This window comes from Athene cunicularia (assembly GCF_003259725.1).
Source record: "Athene cunicularia isolate RWA chromosome 1 unlocalized genomic scaffold, athCun1 chr1_part1, whole genome shotgun sequence".
In the NCBI taxonomy this organism is placed as follows: Eukaryota; Metazoa; Chordata; class Aves; order Strigiformes; family Strigidae; genus Athene; species Athene cunicularia.
This window is the reverse complement of record NW_020799091.1, coordinates 69755726-69776735: the sequence shown is the minus strand read 5'-3', so window position 1 is coordinate 69776735 and position 21010 is coordinate 69755726. Positions and strand designations below refer to the sequence as shown.

At 36.5% G+C, this 21010-nt stretch overlaps 1 protein-coding gene across 2 annotated transcripts in view; it reads left to right on the top strand.

Annotated features, from left to right (window-relative positions):
* Positions 1–21010, top strand: part of UBE3A (ubiquitin protein ligase E3A) — a 51232-nt gene that overhangs the window by 26773 nt on the left and 3449 nt on the right. For both annotated transcript variants that reach the window (XM_026857751.1, XM_026857741.1), the window contains 4 exons: positions 2511–2821; positions 6578–7833; positions 15483–15627; positions 19210–19415. In XM_026857751.1, the coding sequence (XP_026713552.1) occupies positions 2511–2821; positions 6578–7833; positions 15483–15627; positions 19210–19415 (1918 nt within the window). The remainder of the gene's footprint in view (positions 1–2510; positions 2822–6577; positions 7834–15482; positions 15628–19209; positions 19416–21010) is intronic.

Below are 21010 nucleotides of genomic sequence, written 5' to 3'. Positions count from 1 at the left end.
GTCAACAGCCAAAAAAAAAGGAACAGTATTTCCTATTATTTGACACAATATCGCAGAGCTTTTCAAGAGCACACAAAGTCTCTCCCCTCAAACAAAATTACAGAATCACAGCATTAGTTAGGAAGCAGATTGATTTTAGACTGAATTTCTGCTGTTCAACAACATTTTTATTTAAAAGAACGGTTTGATGCAACCAGTCAGCTGACATCCCACTAACCAGGTTTTAATCTGCTCAAATGGAGCACATTTAGCAGAAATCGTTGCCTGCAATCATCACCAGCTAAAAGCAGGCATGGAACCAACCCTAACTGGTGGGCTACAACTTAGACATGCCTGTGGGAGTTTTGCCTTGGTAAAGCAGATGAGAGTTTGCAAGCTTTAGATCCCAAATTCTAGACAGCTATGTGTGAAAGAGTTGTTCTTGGACTATACTTGAACTACGATAAATATATATTACACTAAATACAATCCCATGAGCTTCATGTAAATATACTATTTTAAAATTGTTGCCATTAAGTATTTAAGCTACTAATAGGTTCATACCCATCCTGACCTGAGTGTTAGCAGGTGGCATGCACGAGGACAGAACTTCATCTCCTAAATGGCTTAGCATATAGGAATACATCAGTTTTCATTCATTCTCTAAAATCTTAGCCATCATTGCAGGCTGTGGCACAACATCAGTTAAAAACCCCAAGCAAATAATAAAGGTGGTACATGTAGGATGTGGACAAGCAATATAGTTCAACAGATACAGAAATTATATTCATCATGATCACGCTGGAAACCAGCACAGCTGCTGAGCAACCACACCAACACCACCACCACCACAGGCACCACCAGCAGCATCTACCTTCTACTGAATGCTCTTTCGAGGAACAGAAATTGCTCATGCTCACATGGCACTCCAAGACAGCCCTTGGTAATCAAACATGTAAATGAAGAACTAATGTGTTCAAAGTGCTCTGTCACAGAATTATCATTGGGAACTCAACCACAAAATACTGAGGAGATGAAAAAATTCACAGGATTCAGATGTGGACCTGCTATATGGATATCTACCATTACTGGCAGAAGAAAAAAAGTATTTTTTTTTCTCCAGGATCATGAGATCTTGAAGGGTGAAAAGGAAGGAGCAAAGGTGTTATTGTTGAATAATACACATCTCAACAGTTACCTTCAGAACTTGAGGACGTTTTGCCTTCTGAAGTAGCTGCATTGAAACTCTGATTCTTAACAAGCCATTATTAACCAGCTAGATGCAGCAAGTGCTGAGTAGTATCAGTGGGTCTAGCACTTCAGTTCTCAAGTACTTGTTCTGTGCAGAATCTGTACATGCATCAACATCACAAAAGGCAATTTTAAGTTAATACCACAATTTCTGATTAAAATCTTGCTTCCCATGTTCTGATCTTTATAGTAGTGTATCGCTAAAGTTAGGTAAAAACCCTGCATGCTATACCTAATCAAAATGTTTGAAATGTTTTGTAGTTGATATTTTTCATTAATACATGTTTTCTTAAATTAAGTGAAGTGAAGGTTTGGTGGGTTTCTTTCCAAAATGTGGACAACTACAGTGCTCTTGGTGCTGCATGCAGCTGCTTCTGTCCCAAGTACCTATGGCTTTCCAACAACTGCTTTACCATTTGTTTCTATAAAAGTCTATGACCTTATTAATTGGCCAGTGAAGTTTTCTTGTGTGTGTGTGTGTGTATATATAGTACTGACCACATTATCTTGTATAGCAATACAGTTGCAATTCTTCAAAATATGTACTTGCAATGTATAATTGCAGGAGAAAGGAGAGGATTTGGCAAATAGCATTTTTAGAGAACCATATACCTTATTAAGCTGAAAAGAGACATGCAACATTTTGCTCCTCTGTAATCATGGTTTTGTCATCTGTTTAATTAACCAAGGACTATTTTTCTTACAGATTTAAATAAACCAAATATCTGATAAGTCATCTGGAATCTTGTTTTAAAAATTGTTTATATTTTTTAAGGATTTATATCCTATTGGTGTATCGTTGATAGTATTACTAAATAAATGCCTAGATCATTTGTATTTCATGCCTCTTCCCTCTGTCAGTGGCAACCATACCTCAGTACTATACATCAGACTCAATCACCTGTATGAATTCCAGTTCTGTTTCACTTGCAGCCTTGCTTTGCCTCTAAATAGCTCTCTTTCAGTGACAATTGAAATTGTTCAGAACTGAACAAGGTTCTGTCCACTGTAACACTAGAATGTAAAGCTGAAAACTGTGCATAAACAGGATTTACCTTTCACTTACATAGGACCCACAAATTAAATTGTGTGTTAAATATATTTGTATTTGTCAAGATGAGAATCCTGTATTTAAAAAAATCTCCTGATGTGTCCTCTCTGACACAGAAATCTTGTGTTTCAGTGCCTGACTAATCTCTGCCTTGCTGATGCTTTTGAATGAGCTTTGTATGTGAAAGCTCTACTAATCCTTGTACTTACTGTTTGAATGTTTGCTACAGGAAGCGAGCAGCTGCAAAGCATCTAATAGAGCGCTACTACCACCAGTTAACTGAGGGCTGTGGAAATGAAGCCTGCACGAATGAATTTTGTGCTTCCTGTCCAACTTTTCTCCGTATGGATAACAATGCAGCAGCCATTAAGGCCCTCGAGCTTTATAAGATTAATGCAAAACTCTGTGATCCTCATCCCTCCAAGAAAGGAACGAGCTCAGCTTACCTAGAAAACAATTCCAAAGGTGCCCATAACAATTCCTGCACTGACAGAAAAATGAACAAGAAGGAAATGCAAGGCCCAAGAGATGACTTTAAAGGTAAGATGTTTTAGAATTTTCCTAAAATAAAACATATTTAATTTGCATGAGTATAAGCCTACAGAGTTCACTCTGGTGGCATTCTGCTGAGTTCTTAAATAAAATACAATATTGGGCAATCAGATTTTTTTACTGCAGGTTCTGAAAAATGGCTGGGTTCATGCTGAACACTGATTCCAAATCTGGATCTTTACCACACCTCTGTTAAACTTCATGTGCATTTGTTGCTTTCTGAGATAACTGGTTTTGCAAATAATGGAGTTTTAAGTGCCGTTGTATGATTGCTTTAGTTTTGCTAGTTTCGTAACTCTTCTGTAGTTAATGAATTATGAAAGTTATACTTTAACTAATTCCAGATTCTCTGTTAAGAAACTTAACAGATGAACAAAAAATGATACAGTGGATGATAGGCAATACATCTACCACGCTAAAAAAAGTTTAAGCAAAGTGTATTTCTAAGCCAATGTATGAAAAAGTACTGTTCTGTAACCCTAACTTCTATTTAGCTTTTCAAGCTCTCTAGAATAGTAAATACATACTAAAAGAATAATTTTAGTTGTTGCCAAAACATGTGGTGCAAACAGAAATCACAAGCTAAATTAAAGCCATTAACCTTTGAGGAGACCTTTTTTTAAGTATCGCTGCAGTAAGTGGTATAAACACAGAAGTTCAGATTCATTCATTTTAGCTAAAGAAGATGAAACTGCTTACAGCAAAGATTTAAAAAGCCCTACAGAATCAGCAATAAAACATGGTACTGAGTTATAAGGGACCAAAGATGCTTCAGTCAATACTTGCATCAATTTGTTCTTTATCTGATGCAAGGATAAATTTGTCCCCAGATTAGTTATGATTTGAGCAAGCAAAGAAGCAAACAGTAAGGAGGGGAAAGGGGAGCCAGTGTGGTGTTAGGCAAGAGTCTGTTTTGTGATTTGTCTCTTGGTTTTGTGTATTTTTAATGGAGGTGTGCGTGTACAGAATTTTCCTCCTTCTGTCTGACCCTACCATCCTCTCTTCTCAAGTCAGATATCTAAGTCGTCTTAGTGTATCTCCAGAGACTGTCTGTTGTCTAAAGCAATGACTTGGACCTCATCTGTTACAGCATCACAAATATTGACCTGTCTTTTTAGCTGTGGACAGAGAGCATTAATGTGTTCTTAAAGTCTATCTGAGACTCTTAGTTACCTTTGGAATTGGATATTTAGGGAATCTAGTGCTCTGAAAATTTTTAAGGTCCATCTGCAGCAGCAGTTACTGGGAAAACTGCAGTGAAGGTTAAGAAGGCCAAGGAAAAGTATGTGCAGCTTGCTTTTATGCTTGACATAGGATTGAAAATTCTAAATAAATTGAAATAAATGCCCTTCAGAAAGAATTCTCTAAATTACTTTTCTCCAGTGCTAAGACCTAAGACCTTTGGGGAAAAACATGTCTGAAGGCCATTGTCAGCATCTTAGTGATGTCTTAAATGGCAGCCCAAAAAGAGGAAGGAAACGGAGAAATTGCAAATACATTAAAAGCATGGGTTTACATATGTAGTCATGTATAGGGAGCATGATTTCAAAATCACTGTTATAATTACCTGGGAAGCTATTTTCAACTTTCATCACCAAAACATTAAATCGAAACAGAAGGTCCCTGGACAGGCAGCGAGCACACAATCATAACAAAGCTTCCATAAGAGATAATGAAAATATAGTTAATAAATTTGCTAATTAGGGAGTGTGTTGTTGTCAGTATATAGATCACATGCAGTCTTTTCACAGTCAAGGACCACTGCTAAAGTTTGACTTCATGTACAGATTTGTCATTGAGCATTACCAAGAACAAAGTCTGAGATATGTTTACTTCACTGGATTGCTTAGTTGTAGAAGGGACAAGAGAAGGCATGTAAAGGCTCACCTATTCAGACACAAGTGAGCTAAAAGAAGCCTCAATTTGTTTTTTCTCCTGCTGTTCTCACTGTCATAAAGTAAAAATGTGGCAGACCCTTATGGCAGTTCACTTAAGAGGATGGTCACAGGATATGACTTAACTGTTATGAAACTGCTGATGGTAATACTAAGTATTTTAACTGAAAATAGAACATGTTTAGTTCCTTAAATACTAAAACCTTGAGAAGAGTGACTGAGGAATTCCTGTTACATTGTTAAATTGTCAACTTCTGCTGATAATTTTTATGTTATGAATAACCTTTGCAATGCAGAGGAACTGAACTCAGGCTATCAGAGGCTATGTTCCTCATTTTGAGGAGCTATGGCATGGAGCAGCATCTGTATCAGCAATTAAATTTTTTATGTGTCTCTGCTTCTTGAGTATACACTGCAGCAGAGATAAAATAGGCAATGTTGCACTAAGCTTGAATCCTTTCATAATATTTTCAGTTCTGTTTTTTTTAACAGGACGGATTTTAGTTTTGAAGCTTTTTCACTGTCTTCAGATTGGTTGGAAGTCAATCTCAGTAGCATAACATAAGCTTTATCCCTCCTGAGTTTTATGCGCTCAAAGAATGGCTTGAGGCTCTGAAAATCAATAGGTTGTCTGTCTTTGCATCATTTAGTTTATATTTTTAATTTAATGACTGCTTGGATAGAATGCTAGTGTAGGCAATCACATTTCAAAATACTTTAACATATATAACTTTATTAAAATAAAACACTTTTTTGCAGAGCATGACTGGTGAATATAGTGCTGTGATGTGTGTTTTTTGATCTCTAGAGATGCTATTAAACAGATCCAGTTCTAGTTCTAAATTATGTGTCAGTTCAGAAGAATCTGCTTAAACTAGAACATCTTTTCAGGGTCTGATCATGTGGTAATCCTACTCTAAATCATCACCTGATGTGAAAGCATCTGTGGGTTCTGTTCGAGAAGTAACACAGAAAGCTATAAATAATGTTTTCTTGTTTTCTAAAGAGAAAGGAAGATTTCAAATAACAAATAGACCACCAAATGACTAATTTCATATCAAGGGTTTGGAGGGAATGGGGAGCAGACAGGTATTTGGAGCCCATGCAGATGATGCATGTAAACCAGTATGTTCATCTGAATAGCATGTTGATGAGTATACTCAATTTGTTTATTTCGGTGAGGCCTAATGTACAAAAAAATAACCCACATGCCCAACTGTGTGTGTATTTTACAAGGCAGCATAAATTTCTGAGCATGTATTGTAGTTTTTCGGGAGGATTTTCAGGCATCAGTTTACTATAAAAACAGTTGCAGAAAGCATTAAAAATAGAAATAAGAAGTCTTATATTCCTGTAATATACAACAAGAACAATTATTAGATCTTGAAAAGATTAATTTTTAAAGCATGTGTCATGTTTGAAGAAAGAGGTTGATGGGGTTTTATTTGTGTATAGTTCAATGACTTATACATCAGCTGTGCAGATTTACCAGAAGACTGTACTGTCACACAGTCTTATTTAACTCTTTTAAACACCCTACTCATTGATTTTAGTTGCCCTTTTTTAGACGATACAATACTGTTAACTACAATATGTAGTTAATTGGCTACAAAACAGTTTTACCATTGAGTACATCCATAAATAACATATTTTACAAAATCATAGTGAATGAAATCATGATTCTTCATGCTAATCAAATTATAAAGTATCTGTCTTGAATTTATCCAGCAGTGGCAGTTTTTTCCAGTGTTAATGATATGATCCACAGATTTCTTAAGTAGAGTAGATTAGAAGTATTTTATCTTTTTAATCTTTATCTTAATAAAAATGATACTTTATCTTTTTATAGATGTGACTTTTCTAACAGAAGACAAGATATATGAAATTCTTGAACTATGTCGAGAGAAAGAGGATTATTCCCCCTTAATCCGGGTGATTGGAAGAGTGTTTTCTAGTGCTGAAGCATTGGTACAGAGTTTCCGAAAAGCCAAGCAGCACACGAAGGAGGAGCTCAAGTCTCTTCAAGGAAAGGATGAAGACAAAGATGAAGATGAAAAGGAAAAAGCTGCCTGTTCGGCTGCTGCTATGGAAGAAGATTCAGGCGCATCGTCATCTTCGTCATCAAGAATAGGTGATAACACACAGGGAGATAATAACCTCCAAAAACTAGGCCCGGATGAAGTGTCTGTAGATATTGAAGCAGTCAGACGGGTCTATGATAGATTACTTTCTAATGAAAAAATAGAAACTGCCTTTTTAAATGCACTTGTGTACTTGTCACCTAATGTGGAATGTGATTTGACTTACCATAATGTGTACTCTCGGGATCCTAACTATCTGAATTTGTTTATTATCGTTATGGAGAATGGCAATCTTCATAGCCCAGAATATCTGGAAATGGCTCTACCATTGTTTTGCAAAGCAATGAGCAAACTACCCCTTGCAGCTCAAGCAAAACTGGTTAGATTGTGGTCTAAGTACAGAGCAGACCAAATTCGGAGAATGATGGAAACATTTCAGCAGCTTATTACTTACAAAGTTATAAGCAATGAGTTCAATAGTCGTAACCTAGTGAATGATGATGATGCTGTTGTTGCTGCTTCAAAGTGCTTGAAAATGGTTTACTATGCAAATGTAGTAGGAGGGGATGTGGATACAGATCATAATGAAGAAGAAGATGAAGAACCGATTCCAGAATCAAGTGAACTAACTCTTCAAGAGCTGTTGGGTGAGGAAAGAAGAAATAAAAAAGGTCCTCGAGTGGACCCACTGGAAACTGAACTTGGTGTTAAAACTATAGATTGCAGAAAACCACTTATCCCTTTTGAAGAATTTATTAATGAACCACTGAATGATGTTCTAGAAATGGACAAAGATTACACTTTCTTCAAAGTAGAAACAGAAAATAAATTCTCTTTTATGACCTGTCCCTTCATATTGAATGCTGTTACCAAGAACCTGGGATTGTATTATGACAATAGAATCCGGATGTACAGTGAAAGACGCATAACTGTGCTCTACAGCTTAGTTCAAGGACAGCAGCTCAACCCGTATTTACGACTTAAAGTGAGACGTGATCACATCATAGATGATGCACTTGTCCGGGTAAGTCATGCAGCAACAAAGAACTTAGGTTTCTTGGTTCTGACTAGTACAAGCTACATGGTCTTTTAGCCACTGAAAAGGACTTGTGTGTGAGTACAGTGTTTTGTGTACTAGATTTCCTCTAGAAGAAACTCAAATAGCTTTAACCATATTAAGTTTGAGTTCTAAGTGTGCTGTTGAAGATGTTCTAAGTCTGCTGTATGTTCAGCAGAACCACTTCTACTCAGAGTGGTTGCAGACATAGATGCTTTACTGTCAAATAGTTTTTCTTCTCCATTAACAGATTCTGCCTCTGTTAATGGTGAGTGTGACCAAATTCTGTTTCAGTACTTTGACCTCTGCACTGTCTTGGATTATCTTCTGACAGTAGGGTATTTGTCTAAGCGTTGATGAAATTTGGTGTAAATACAGGTATGACTGAGAAAGGAGGGGACAGACCTGTTAGTACCTGAGAACTGTGAGAGCAGCCTGTTTCTGAATATGCTGGCTTCTTAAAGTAAAACCTAAAGCCATTTGTTCACACGTCTTTAGAAGATGGGAATTATACAGGATGCAAACTATAAATAATATTTCACAGTAAATTTTTTTCAATAAATATGTCCTTTAATGTTAAGAATCTTCCTCCCTTTATTTTTTGCGTAAAGCAGTTATTTTTCAGAATCTTATTTTTCTGTGTTCTGTTATTAAAGCACAATAATGTTTGCAAAATCTTAATTTATCCGTGGCTTTAAAGCTTGTTGCTGAAGAGCCGGGCAGGTATTTGGAGAGAAAGTACCTGGTTTTGCCCCTCAACCCATCTGTCACTTCTAGTTAAATTTCATGACTTTAACTGATACGGAAGGTCAGTTGTGAGAACCTTAAATGAGCTCCCACTTTGATTTTTCTTTTCTTTTTTCCCATTCCCAGATGGTTTAGCCACTTCATGGGAATTGCGGATATTATGACTTATCAGGGAAAACCTTTGCCTCCAGTACCAATATGAAAGATAAAATTGCAATGCAGAAATGGCTTCCATCTGTAAACCCCATTTTATATTAGAGACATGAGAAATACACTGTTAAGATTAAAGCCAACTGTGTACCAGTCTTCTAATTTAAGAATACTCTTTGTAATTTCATTACCTATCAGACTTAGTTGTATCCAGTTATGTTTTGTCACATTAATATAAATTACATTAATGTAACTGTTCATCCTTGGAATATATAAATACTGGAAAAAAGGGAGAGACAGTACTATCTCTTTAGGAAAGAATGGGCTAAAAACCAGTAAGAGCTAGTTTTAAGGAGATGTTCATTTTAATAGCAGTTCCGGCAGAGAGGAAGCAGACCTTCCTCCTCATGCTGATGCAGGGAAGGAAAATCTGTAAATATGTGTAAAGGCATTCTTCCACATATTGCTTGTTGTGGAAGGAAGTTGAAATCTTTGACAAAATGTTTCGTGTTGCTTAGAAGGCTCAGGGGCAACATTAAGTTGGTGCAGCTGCTATGTCACAAAGGGACACAGCAATCACTGATGTGCACACTCTTGGTCTGCTGGAAATTTAGGTAATTTTAAATCAGATTAAACTCAAACATACTAATGTAAATTGTGATGCTCTTGTAGCAGCCCTTGCACAGCCTAGCAGTCTATGAGTACATGCCTGGGTAGTTGCTGTGGATCCTCTTATGGCTTTAATTTAAGCTGTCAGAACATGCTGAACTATGGTGATCTGAGTGAGAATTTTAAACTAATTATTCTGGGACACAAAAATAAAGCAAAAAAGATAAAATTGTTCTAAATTCTGTTAGTCTGAGCTGAACTGTAATGTTAGTGAATGAGACCAAGTGCAGCCCAGGCATTTCTCAAAAGTGGAAAATTGATTATATTCTGTAAAATGGAGATGAACGAAGACTCACCCGAGGAAGAGAGCTGTATGTGCCATTTCAAACAGAAGAAACGAGGTAGCTGTTGTGAGATCATGTGGATTTAAGAGAAAATTGTGTTGATGAATATGTAAAGGATACAGAAGTCACCTTTTTAACTATTGATATGTTTTAACTGATGATATAAAGTATCAGTGCTCAAGGAATAGATTTTAAATATTCCTGAGAAAGTGTTAGGAGTTAAGGGAGTGAATGGAACAATACATCTCTGTTTACTATGGAGTGCCTATGTCTCATTTGTTTCTTCTCATTTTAATATCAAAAAGGATGCAATAGAAATATATTCAGAGAGTTCAGAGTCCCTTCAGAGAGATTGTAAAGTCCTCTTAATGGTAAAAGATGACAGAGAGGACGTAAAAGATGTCCTGGAAAAGTTGAATGGGGAATACTGTTTTTTTCAACTAGTAGCACCCAATCCTATTATCAGGAAGCAGGCTTAAGGTAAGCAGAAGGATGTGTTTTTTCCACAGTGTGTACCTTAAAATTATGGATTTCTGTGCCCAGAACTTGTAGCTCTTTATGAAAGAAATATCCATCAAAAGGTAATGAGCATTACACACATTTTGAAGTGACCCATGTACAGACCTTGGGAAGTCTCTTAAGCTGCAAATTTGTTGGTAGCTGGAAAAGTTTTGTAGGGAAAATTCTGTTCCACACTGTCATCTTCCAGTTTCATCAAGTGCCTGATCTGTTTAAGAACTGAATTCTGTTGTTACAGGTACTTCCTGTTGAGAAGTGATTTTTTTTTCTTAGTTGTTTTCACAATTTGTTTCTCCTTCCTAATTGGTGTGAAATAGGTCTTGGAGGAAAATCTTCAGTCTTATGTCCTAATCCTTAGAGTAACTTGCTCTGTCTCCGATTGTGGTTAAAGATGGGTATTCTGTAGCAGCGCTGACATCATCAAACTTAAATGAAAGCTACATTGCATGAGGTTTGCATCAGTTTTGAGTGCAGTATTGAACTTTGGAAGGGTCTCACTAGAAGCTCAGAAAGATCTTGCCAAGATACTAGTTTTCAGTAGTAAAAGCATATTCTTCCTGTTCAGTGGCAAAATGTTTCCAAACATGCTTAAATTACAGGTAAGTAAATATGATTACCAATATTTTTGCCCTTGAATTGCATTTTTTACTTCTGGGATTTGATACTTACAGACTTGTTTGAATTGTAATTACATACTCATGTCACTAGACCTGTGTCTTAACAGAACAATCGGCACTTTCTTAACTACATCTGGAGTAACTGGTAACTTCCTGACAAAAGCATTTTCAGAAATATTGATTAAAATGAGGTTGAGATTATCTTATTCATATTTTCTTTATTGATGTTGGATATTTTTCAAGCAAATATAACGATCAGCCTTCATAATTTCTTGCAAATGGACTAAGTAGTGGTCTTACTCTGCTAATGAGTCGAGCTAATTAAGTTATCACCAAGCTGTTTTTCTCTTATCAATATTTAAACTTTTAGAATTCAGTATGTACATCTTCTCACTTTTTGGACTTCATTAAAACAAGTATGAGCACTGGTAAGTGATTTTTTTAAATTATTATTACTGTAGGATTTTTTTCTTGAATTTGAAGCAATACCTTTGAAGCAATAATTTGTTGAAAGTTGCTTATTAAGAGAAGCGTAGTTCACCCTGGAACATTTATATCTAAGCAAAAGTTTTATTTACAGATTGATTGTTCAGTTTCTTTGCACATATGAAACTTGCATCAGAAACTTACTCTTTTTTTAATTGAAATGGACTTAATGAAACATGCTTTCTTTGTATTATGTACTTATTGTATAGTTACCCATATGTGTGTTATTCTGAAAAGTCACTGGAGGGACGGAGGGAATGTTGGAATTGGTAAAGTGCTAGTCCCGCTTTTATTTAGGAACCTTTACATTTGGGAGTTAGCAGTTCAGTTTGCAGTTCTTGAAAGCAGTTAACATGCTTTTTTGTGTCTAAGGTTTAAGAAGTTAGCTGTGTTCCTGCTGAGTCACGTTATGTGGATGTGGTAGTAATGAAAGGAGGTTTATCCTTAAATCCCCTCTTTGGCTTTTTCATCCCCCAACAGCTATTTCTTTCATACCCTTCCTCTGAGTTTACTCTTCCCTCCCCACACCCATGCACATATTATATGTGGATTTATTCTCAGGTAGCAGTAATTTGAAGGATGTGACATAGAAGTTCTGCAAGTGAAAATGTGGTGGATTCTTTCAGCAGAGTCTGGCTGGTGCTTGCTCACAAATTAGAAACTCATTGTGACAAATTTCATGTTAAATGTAGACGGCTGGTAGGCAACAAGCCACTCTTGCTTGTAAATGACTGCTGAATATACTGATGAGCAAAAGCTCTTACATGACAAATGAAGCCAGTAGACAGATCCTCATAGTATATTAGCAGCAAAGTACTTCAGGAGCTTTGAGGTTCTTTTAGACTAAACTGATGTTTGTGTGTTCAGTTGAAAATCTCAGCACTAGTATGCCTTGGTTGTGTGACTGTGATGTATGCAAGCTTCACTGGCAAGCGTATGCACGAACTGTAAAGTACAGTATGAGAGGATGCTTCTTAGTCACTTTGAAGTATTGCTTCACGTGCCATTTTGCAGGAAAATGCAGTGACTGACATGTCATGATGTGTCACTGGTGCTTTCAAACTCCTGTTTGTGTCAGTTTTGCTTTCTTGTGTGGAAAGTATTCCTGCCACTGCCTTAAAAGAGAACTTTTATGTTAGTAGAACTTGAGGGGGTGTGGGGAGTGTGTGTGATCGTTTTTAACTGAATAGAGATTAGTTCAGTTAATATGAATTTTAAGAAGGTAGCCTGACGTTCTGTAAGCAAAGTAAATCATGCTTTATACTGTGGCACAATATCATGTTTCAGCCAACAAATACAGATATTCTTTATAACGTCATGTCTCAGCTTTCAGCTTTTCAATTCACAGATACTCAATTTTTGATGCTGTTCCTACACACGTGCTTTTTGGGAAGTCCCTAGAAAATGTAGTGACAATTTCATCTGCTTGGCTTGTCAAGCCATCATGACAGAAAACACACTAGCTTGTAAAACTTCAGGAATTCACACACACATAGATTAGGGTTGTCCACCAGCATCTATGTTGACTGAAGCTGCTCTGATTATTTAAAAAAAAAAACAAAAACAAAAACACAACCTTTCATCTGAAGTTTATGCTTCCTTGCTATAGAAACACTGCTGCAGTTTGCTAAAATTCAGTGCCTTTCTACTATTGTGACTTAACACCGAGTTCTGGTTTTCTTGTGAAGCATCAGTGTTGAGACATTCAGAGGAGCAGCCAAACCCACCATTTTCAGCTGAGCAGCTTAGCAACATTGTCCTGGTTATAGAATTACTTCATGGAATATTAACCTTTGCCTCAAAATACTGACTTTTTGGTAATTTTGGTAAATCTGACTCCCTCTCAGACATCCAGCACACTGTTCCAATCTGTCCAGACAGTGTTGCTCAACTAAGAATGTTTCCTTCCCCATTTTTTAATACTGCTTTTCTTTTACATCACTCATTGCAATGTAGTTCTCAGCCAAAAAATAATTTTGAAATAATTTCTTAATTGCTTTATATGTATAAATATGAGCACTCTCCTTAGTATATTTCTGTGACACAAGAGAGACTTTACACTATGACATAGAGTTGCTGTCCCAAAAGAAATGCAGAAGCAATACTGAATTCTCAGAACTCACCAAAATTCATAAAACTTGCAAAATAATAAATTGCTGGTGGTAAATACTACAAAGCCAATGAAAGTCATGACTGGGTACTAAGAAAACAAAGCACTATTGATGCCAGTTTTAAGTGGAAGGGATTCAAATAGGAGAAATTGTGTCTGTCCAGTTTGAATGTATAACCTGTGCTTACAATATTAAAATAAATGCTACTTTTATGTTTTTATGAAGTTTTGGTTGTATTTGGAACATGGCTTAAGCTCCATTGTCGTTGTACTCAGGAACAAAACTTTTTAACACGTCTCTTAAGATGCGTTACTTTAATTTACATTAAAGGCAAGATGCAAAACTACACTGTTATGGAATATATGTGACAAGAATACCAATGCAGGGAGAATTTCAATATGTTTCTCTTGCAGAAGTATTGTTGATAAAATACAATTAATTTCAAAGAATAAATGTTACTTGGTCTCCTTAGAGGAAAAAATAGTTCATGGCAAATGATATGCAATAGAATACCAAATACTTTAGGTAGTACATAACTAAGTTTTCCAGATAGTCTTGTAATTCAGTGCTTATCTCAGTCAGCTAATCTGACTTGTTTGCATTATTGGGGTCTTCGTGGCTTGTCACCATTTCTTTAACTGAGCTTTATATGCTGTGGAGTTCACTTTCTCTTCCTGATACTAGTTTCCAATACCAGTTAGTGCAGTTTTTTTCTCCATGTGCTGCTTCTACATGAGGAGCTTCAAAGTCTTCAAACCCGTTATGCTAACCACCTTCAATCTGTCACCCTTCTACTTCTGCTGTGCTGCTTGAAACATAGCTGGCTGACTCGGCAGTTATCAGGAGAAACTATATCTTACTGGTGGTGTCATTCTGAGTTGATGGTGTTGTCATTGTTGCCTTTACCCTCTCTGTTTTGTTCTGTTTCCCTGGATGTAAAGGGTGTGTTGGCATGTATATGTGTGTGTGGATAAGGTAGGGCAGTGAAATAAAAATAAATGGTTTGGCATGTTAAGGACACCTGGTAAGTACAGTTTGCACTAGCCCGCATTGGAGGCAAATCTCACCAGTAATACGGCCTTGGTAGAGGAATGTACAGGTCCATCTGTGCCTTACGTTACTGCTGTTGGGTTTTCTTTGCCATGCAGGTATGTTTAACATAATCATGCTGCAGCGTTTTAACCAATATGTTTATGCTTTTAAGAAGCATATTTCTTAGCTGCAAAATATTCTTGTATAACTTTTGATTCACTGAAAAGATACATTTTTGTTGGAAGAAAGTGCAAGACCTGTAATGGCCTTTATATAGACATTAAACCCTTTCCTGTGAAATGTCACAACTTCTAGTTGACCTTAACTGTACTTCCACTTTCATGGAAGCGATGCAGTAGCTCTGCTTAAAGGCACTGAAGAAATAAGAGCAAGAGATTTATGAGACTTCTTCATTAAGGTCAAGAGGAAAGGGGATCAGTTGGACTGATTAGAGACTTTATTTCCAGTAGATTTGTTTTATTTTTTTCCTCCAGCTCTTTGAGATGCAATTGCTAGTCAAAGGCTTGTCTTCTCTTGCACTGTAAATTATCACATGAATGTTCTGAAAACAGAATTCTGTGCAATCCCTTCACAAAACTGTTCATTGTCACACATGTAGATTGTAGTCTCTCTTCATTGTCACATGAATTTAATTAGCCCAGTAATACATCTTGTTTTCATACTGTTTTCTGTGAATTTTGTGCAACGCAATGCTAGCTTATTTAAAATGCTTAAAGGAATAGAAATTGAGAAGGCTAATGGACTTAACTGGCTAACAGATCAGATCTGTGGTAAGTTTCTTGCTGTGTTAATCACCAAATTTTAATACGTGCTTAGAGTGGCTTAGTATTACTACCGGTTTCTGATATTTTACTGTTGTGATTTATACTTGCATTCTTCTTGGGTTTGGAGGGTAGTTTTGATTTCATTATTTGATACTCAATTGACTCTTCAAGTAAACAGATTTACTAATGAAATTCTTCTGTCTGTTCTCTCAATAGCTAGAGATGATTGCCATGGAAAATCCTGCAGACTTGAAGAAGCAGTTGTATGTTGAATTTGAAGGAGAGCAAGGGGTAGATGAAGGAGGTGTTTCCAAAGAATTTTTTCAGCTGGTTGTGGAAGAAATTTTCAATCCAGATATTGGTATGTTTTCTAATAATTTACTAATTTATCAGTTTTTTCCCACGAAAGGTTGGACTAAATGGATCTTTCAAGGTCCTTTCCAGCCTGGGCTGTTCCGTGTTTATGAAGTGTCTTTCTACATCTGATCCTGCTTATCTCTGAAGCTCTCCAGATTTCTTAGTGATTGTGAGAGTACTTGACTCATTGAGGCTCACTGTGTCATCATCAGACATCCTCCTAAGGAGAAATGATGAAAGGAATAATTGTAAAACTAGTGAAAGCTGCCATTGCTTATTTAGTTATAAATCAGTAGTATAGGGGTTCTTTGCAGGGTTCCTTTGTTCGTTCTCTCACCTTTTTCCTTGCTTTGCTTTGTGATTAGCTTCTAGCATTAGTAATCAAACCAAAGAGGAAGAGCTTCCGCAATAAAACCAGAGTAGGACTATGGTGAGTTCTTGAGTTATTTCCTCCCCTTCCTCCAGCTTAAAAATAAAAAATAATCTGTCAGTCTCAAGTCTTCTAATGATTTCAGCCTAAAAGGGGTACACCTCCAAAGTATGGCAATAATGTCAAATTTGGTTGAAGTTAGTTAAGAACTAGAAGTAATTTGATATATCGGAGCCCAAGTTTTATATTTATGTTTTAATAATCACATTTCCATCTTACTCTTTTTTCACTTGCTCCCTGCACCAGTCTTTTATGCTTCTATCTTTATACATGTAAGGACACGCTGCTTTTAATATGCAGCTTGTCTGCTGCTCTGGAAAGACTAAAGCGTTTTAAAATGTTACAAATACTTTTGTTAGAATAGAAATGAGGCCTACCAGGTTCCTGTGCTAATTTCATAGTTTATGTGAAATACGATGTCACATTAAAGAAGCTCAATAGCTTATGGCCATTGGTTAATTTGGGTTCATTGAACTCATAAAGCCATTGTTCTTGATTTTTGTAGCTTATAAAATTGGGGAAGAAACACAGAAATTCATTTTGACCAGGTTCAAGGAAGTCCCCAGAATCGATAACAGAATCTGAACCTTGGAGCTTGCCCTTCACCATACACAAGACAGTTCTTGTAACAAGTGATACAGATCCGTAGATAAGTCTTACTTGCTCTGAAAACTGCTGTTAATTTGGAGAGTTATGGAATCTGATTGCAAGGTTACTTGCAAAAATTAGAGTATGGCAAAATAAGGAAGTGTTAGTACTTTGACAGAGTTTTATATCCAATGGAAAATACATTTTTGACCTGAGTTTATCTAAACATAAATTGTGTGGTGTGTCTATATTAAAATACTCCTATTTAGTAATTGAAGTCTGATTCAGTTGAGATCCAACCAGTGTACGCATGCTCCCTGTGTGTAAACATGTGCATGCATGTTTTAAATCTTAACTTTTGTATTCAAAATACAAAAATATGTACTTTTTTTTTTCATATCAACTTTGATAAAAAGGGCATTTATTGGCTTTTGGCATAAATGTGTAAAAGCAGAAAATGTAGCTTGTGTTCAGTTGTCTTTTGCACCTATTAATATGCACTGCAGTCTAACAGTTCACACACCATATATACCAAGTGACTTTTGTTGATTTGTAAACACTTTATTTACTAGAGAAAATGAAGAAAATCCTTTAAATGGCATTTAAAATGTCTGTCCTCTGATAAGTATATGTGGAGTGATGTAGTGGTAAAGAAACTATTAGAACAATAAACATTTCAAGTGTTTTCATATTAAATTACCTTAAAAGTTTTGCTCAAAGGAGACAATAACTCAGACAAAATACTAGATTTATGACCATGGTAAAGGGAAGAAGGAATAACTTCATATACTATTCCTAGCAATGAAATACAAAATTATTTTCCCCTTATTGCAGCTCTCAGTTTCTTCTGGTGTTTTATTATGATTCTTATGTACTATAGTCTTAATTTTTTTAATGTATTTCACATTAAAGTGTTTCCATATGTGGATCTAGGTAAACTGTTAGTCCTCCTTTATTAGACATTGGCTAGAGTTATTTGTTTTGACTGTTTAATTCTTCCATCATCTTCCAGAAAGTACAAGTCATTACCTTAATTGTGCCAGTGGTCAATTCAGAAAATGTTCTCCTATATATGCTTGTGTTGCTCAGCCGTTTCTGATTTCCAGTTGCCTGACATGATGTGTTAGTCTGTAATTTGTGTGCTCTCCTAATAGCTGACCCTGTCCTAGTACCTTACTGAGATAAATAATCTTCAATTTTGGTGAATAGCCAGTCTCTGAGTTTGCAGTTCATTTTCTTACATTGAATGAGCATTCAGGCTTTGTCTTGGCTGAAGGTGACATCCTATTTTCAGTCTTAGGAGTAATTTTGTGGCTCTGTTCATGTAGCTTTGTAATCACTTTGTACATCTCTGTAGGTTGTAAACAAGTATATCTTAAAAGACCTGACAAAGATAAAACCTTGTGCAAATGTAGTTCATGTTCTTGACCACATGCATCTAACTTCTGGTGTGTTGGGAGGAAGGAGCTTGGGCAATTTTCTTTAGATTCTGCCTGAAAATCATGAGACTTAGCTGTACAGGCAGCAGGTCACTAGGACTATGGTTGTCCAGGGTGGTCGGTCTCTCTCTCCCCTTAAGTCTGTGGGTTTTGCGTTTATCTTGCTTCAGTATCTAGTCAGGTAAGCAATGGATTTTACTGTGGGACTCATTTAAATAGTTTATAGCCTGTACACAAACTCCAGTTTCATAAGCAAGAACTAATCTAGTGGCTTGCTGCAGCCAAAAGGGTAAGGGACTCTGCCTTTCTCTTGTCTGTACAGTCCACTCCCTTCACGTGCCAGGTCAACTGCAGAAGGTACTCAGCTTGTGAATTTCACAGGAAGTTGGTTACCTGAAAAGGTGAGCTGAATAGGATAGGGAAACAAAGCAAAACCTCTCCCTTTTAACAGTGACAAGCTGTTAAAATTGCACCCCTCCTGTGAAACAAGTCCCATGTTACATTTTCCCCTCAAGTTAGGATGTACGTGCTAGCTGCAGCAACAAGGACTTCGTCCAGTACCTTTAAACAAACAAACAAGAAAATCTGTTGGGCATCTAACTTTAAGATCATATGTGATGGTTAATCTCTGCTCCATCATCATAGCTTCCAATTCAGTAATAGGGCTGCATCTAGTCCTGTTCCTTTGCTGGAAGTGGCCTGGAAAAGCCTTTGAGGAAAGGCTATCACTTTGTAGTAATCGGAGTTCTTCCGGACTATTTCATCAACGTGGTTTTTGATAGTGTTCTTTTCTTGCACTGCTGTATTTATCAAATATATGTTGACAATGTGCTACTGCTTCCTCAGTAGTGGAAAGGGATGAAAGGTTGTGTGTACTGCTTCATCGGGCACTGCAGGATGTTTTATCGCAGGTCTCCTGCAGAATTTTAGTGATCATGTGAGTAACAGTACTTTGAGCAGCTCCAATTACCCTAAGGTAAGTAGCTTCTCTTTGCCATTAAATTCAGTATAATGTTAAGTTAAACATGTTTTAGAAGCCTGCTAATGCAAATGGATTTCTATTAGTATGTTTTACATGTTGGTTTTATTGAAATGTAACCATAATTGTTCAACATAATTTTTTTTACAGGGATGTTCACGTATGATGAATCTACGAAACTGTTTTGGTTTAATCCGTCCTCTTTTGAAACTGAGGGTCAGTTTACACTGATTGGCATAGTACTGGGTCTGGCTATTTACAATAACTGTATACTGGATGTACACTTTCCCATGGTTGTCTACAGGAAGCTAATGGGCAAAAAAGGAACTTTCCGTGATCTGGCAGACTCTCACCCTGTAAGTTCATTATGTTCTCTGACTTTATTAATGCATTTTCCATACAATAACTTGCTTTAGATTTATGTTAAACACAAGATCACTGTCAGGAGTGGAAGTGAAATAACCACTGACTTGTGTGAAGAGTCTGTATTTGTTAAAATAAATTCATAAACAGTAAAAACTCTTACTACATCTGGTTTGGAGAGGGCAGAATTGTCAAGTCACCAAATAGGGCTGGGTATCAGTAAAACTTTGCTCTGGTTCTTTTTTACATAGCGCCTAAATTGCTTAATATCACTAAGTACTATTAAGCATAAACTATTAGTAATAGTATCTTCTCAAAGAGACTTCTAAAATGAGGCTGTTTTATCTAATTTGTAGAAGTAGATTTCTAGCAAAAAAGTGAAAGTAACAATAGACATGCAAAGGAGTGATGCTCATATTGGTCTTCATATGAAGCAAAAGACAGATGAGGCCCTTCATGAAAAATATCCCTCCTGTTTAGGAGCAATGATTAGTGTCCATCTTCCTTCACCCCTCCCTAGCCAGGGGCTATATTAAAAACACTAAGATGTGCACATGCTTTAGTATCTAGAGCATAGAAATGTGTGTGCAGGATGTCTTGGCCCCACTTCATCTTCCATGAAAGATCGCTGACAGCTTTTTTGTCATGGTAGCTAGTATGAGTTGTTATGCATCATTTCATTTCAAATGGCAGTTATTCAAAATCATCAGCTATTCAAAAAAGATGAGTAAAACGATACTGTTTAAAAAGAACTTGCCTTTTACTTTCGTTTAATCAGAAAATGAGGCATGTGTAATCAAATAAAACAGGTTATCCAGTCCGCTTTGGATGGCTACATACAACAGCATGGCAGCTTTGACTGGTTTCTCTGTTAAATGATGTTGAGAAACATAAAGTGCTCCCAGTTTCCTGTAACCTTTATTACATACTCAAAACTTTTTATGACAGAAAAAGTGCATTTTTATTTGGAACAAGGCAGTCGGGGCATTTCTTAATTTTTTTTGTTCCTACTCTTTTGTTTCTCTGACATCTACACTGACTTATTTTAAAATAATTATTTTTAAACTTTGTATTCTAATATAGCTTAAACACTTACTTCAGAGCTTCTCAAACCAAAAATGAACTTTGCAATAATCAAGCCTCCCAATGTTTTTTCTAATGCTACAGAGCATGGAGGATAGGGTGTTCACCAGCCCTCACCACCAACGGTTCCAAGTCCAGTCATTTTTAATGCAAGATATTTTTAAAGGTTCTGTGGAAGAATCAAGGATACAGATAGTGAGAGGATGAGGCTTACATGTAAACTTTTAATAATTAGACCATTGAGGGGACATTTACTTCACTGTAAAAATACAGTTTCGCTCAGTTGCTGCTTTTACCTTCACTTTGCATTCTTGAACACTACACCTCTGTCTCAGCCAAGTAATTGTTCCTTTTCTGCATAGCCTTTGCTTTCCAAGAGAGTCTTGGGCTTTTCCTAAGGCATAGCAGGGAGGAAAGCTGGTTGCTTCTTTGAATAGAGCAAACTCATACATGTAATTTCAGGTTCCATTTGGCAAATTCTGACCTAATCTGGTTGGGGGGGGGG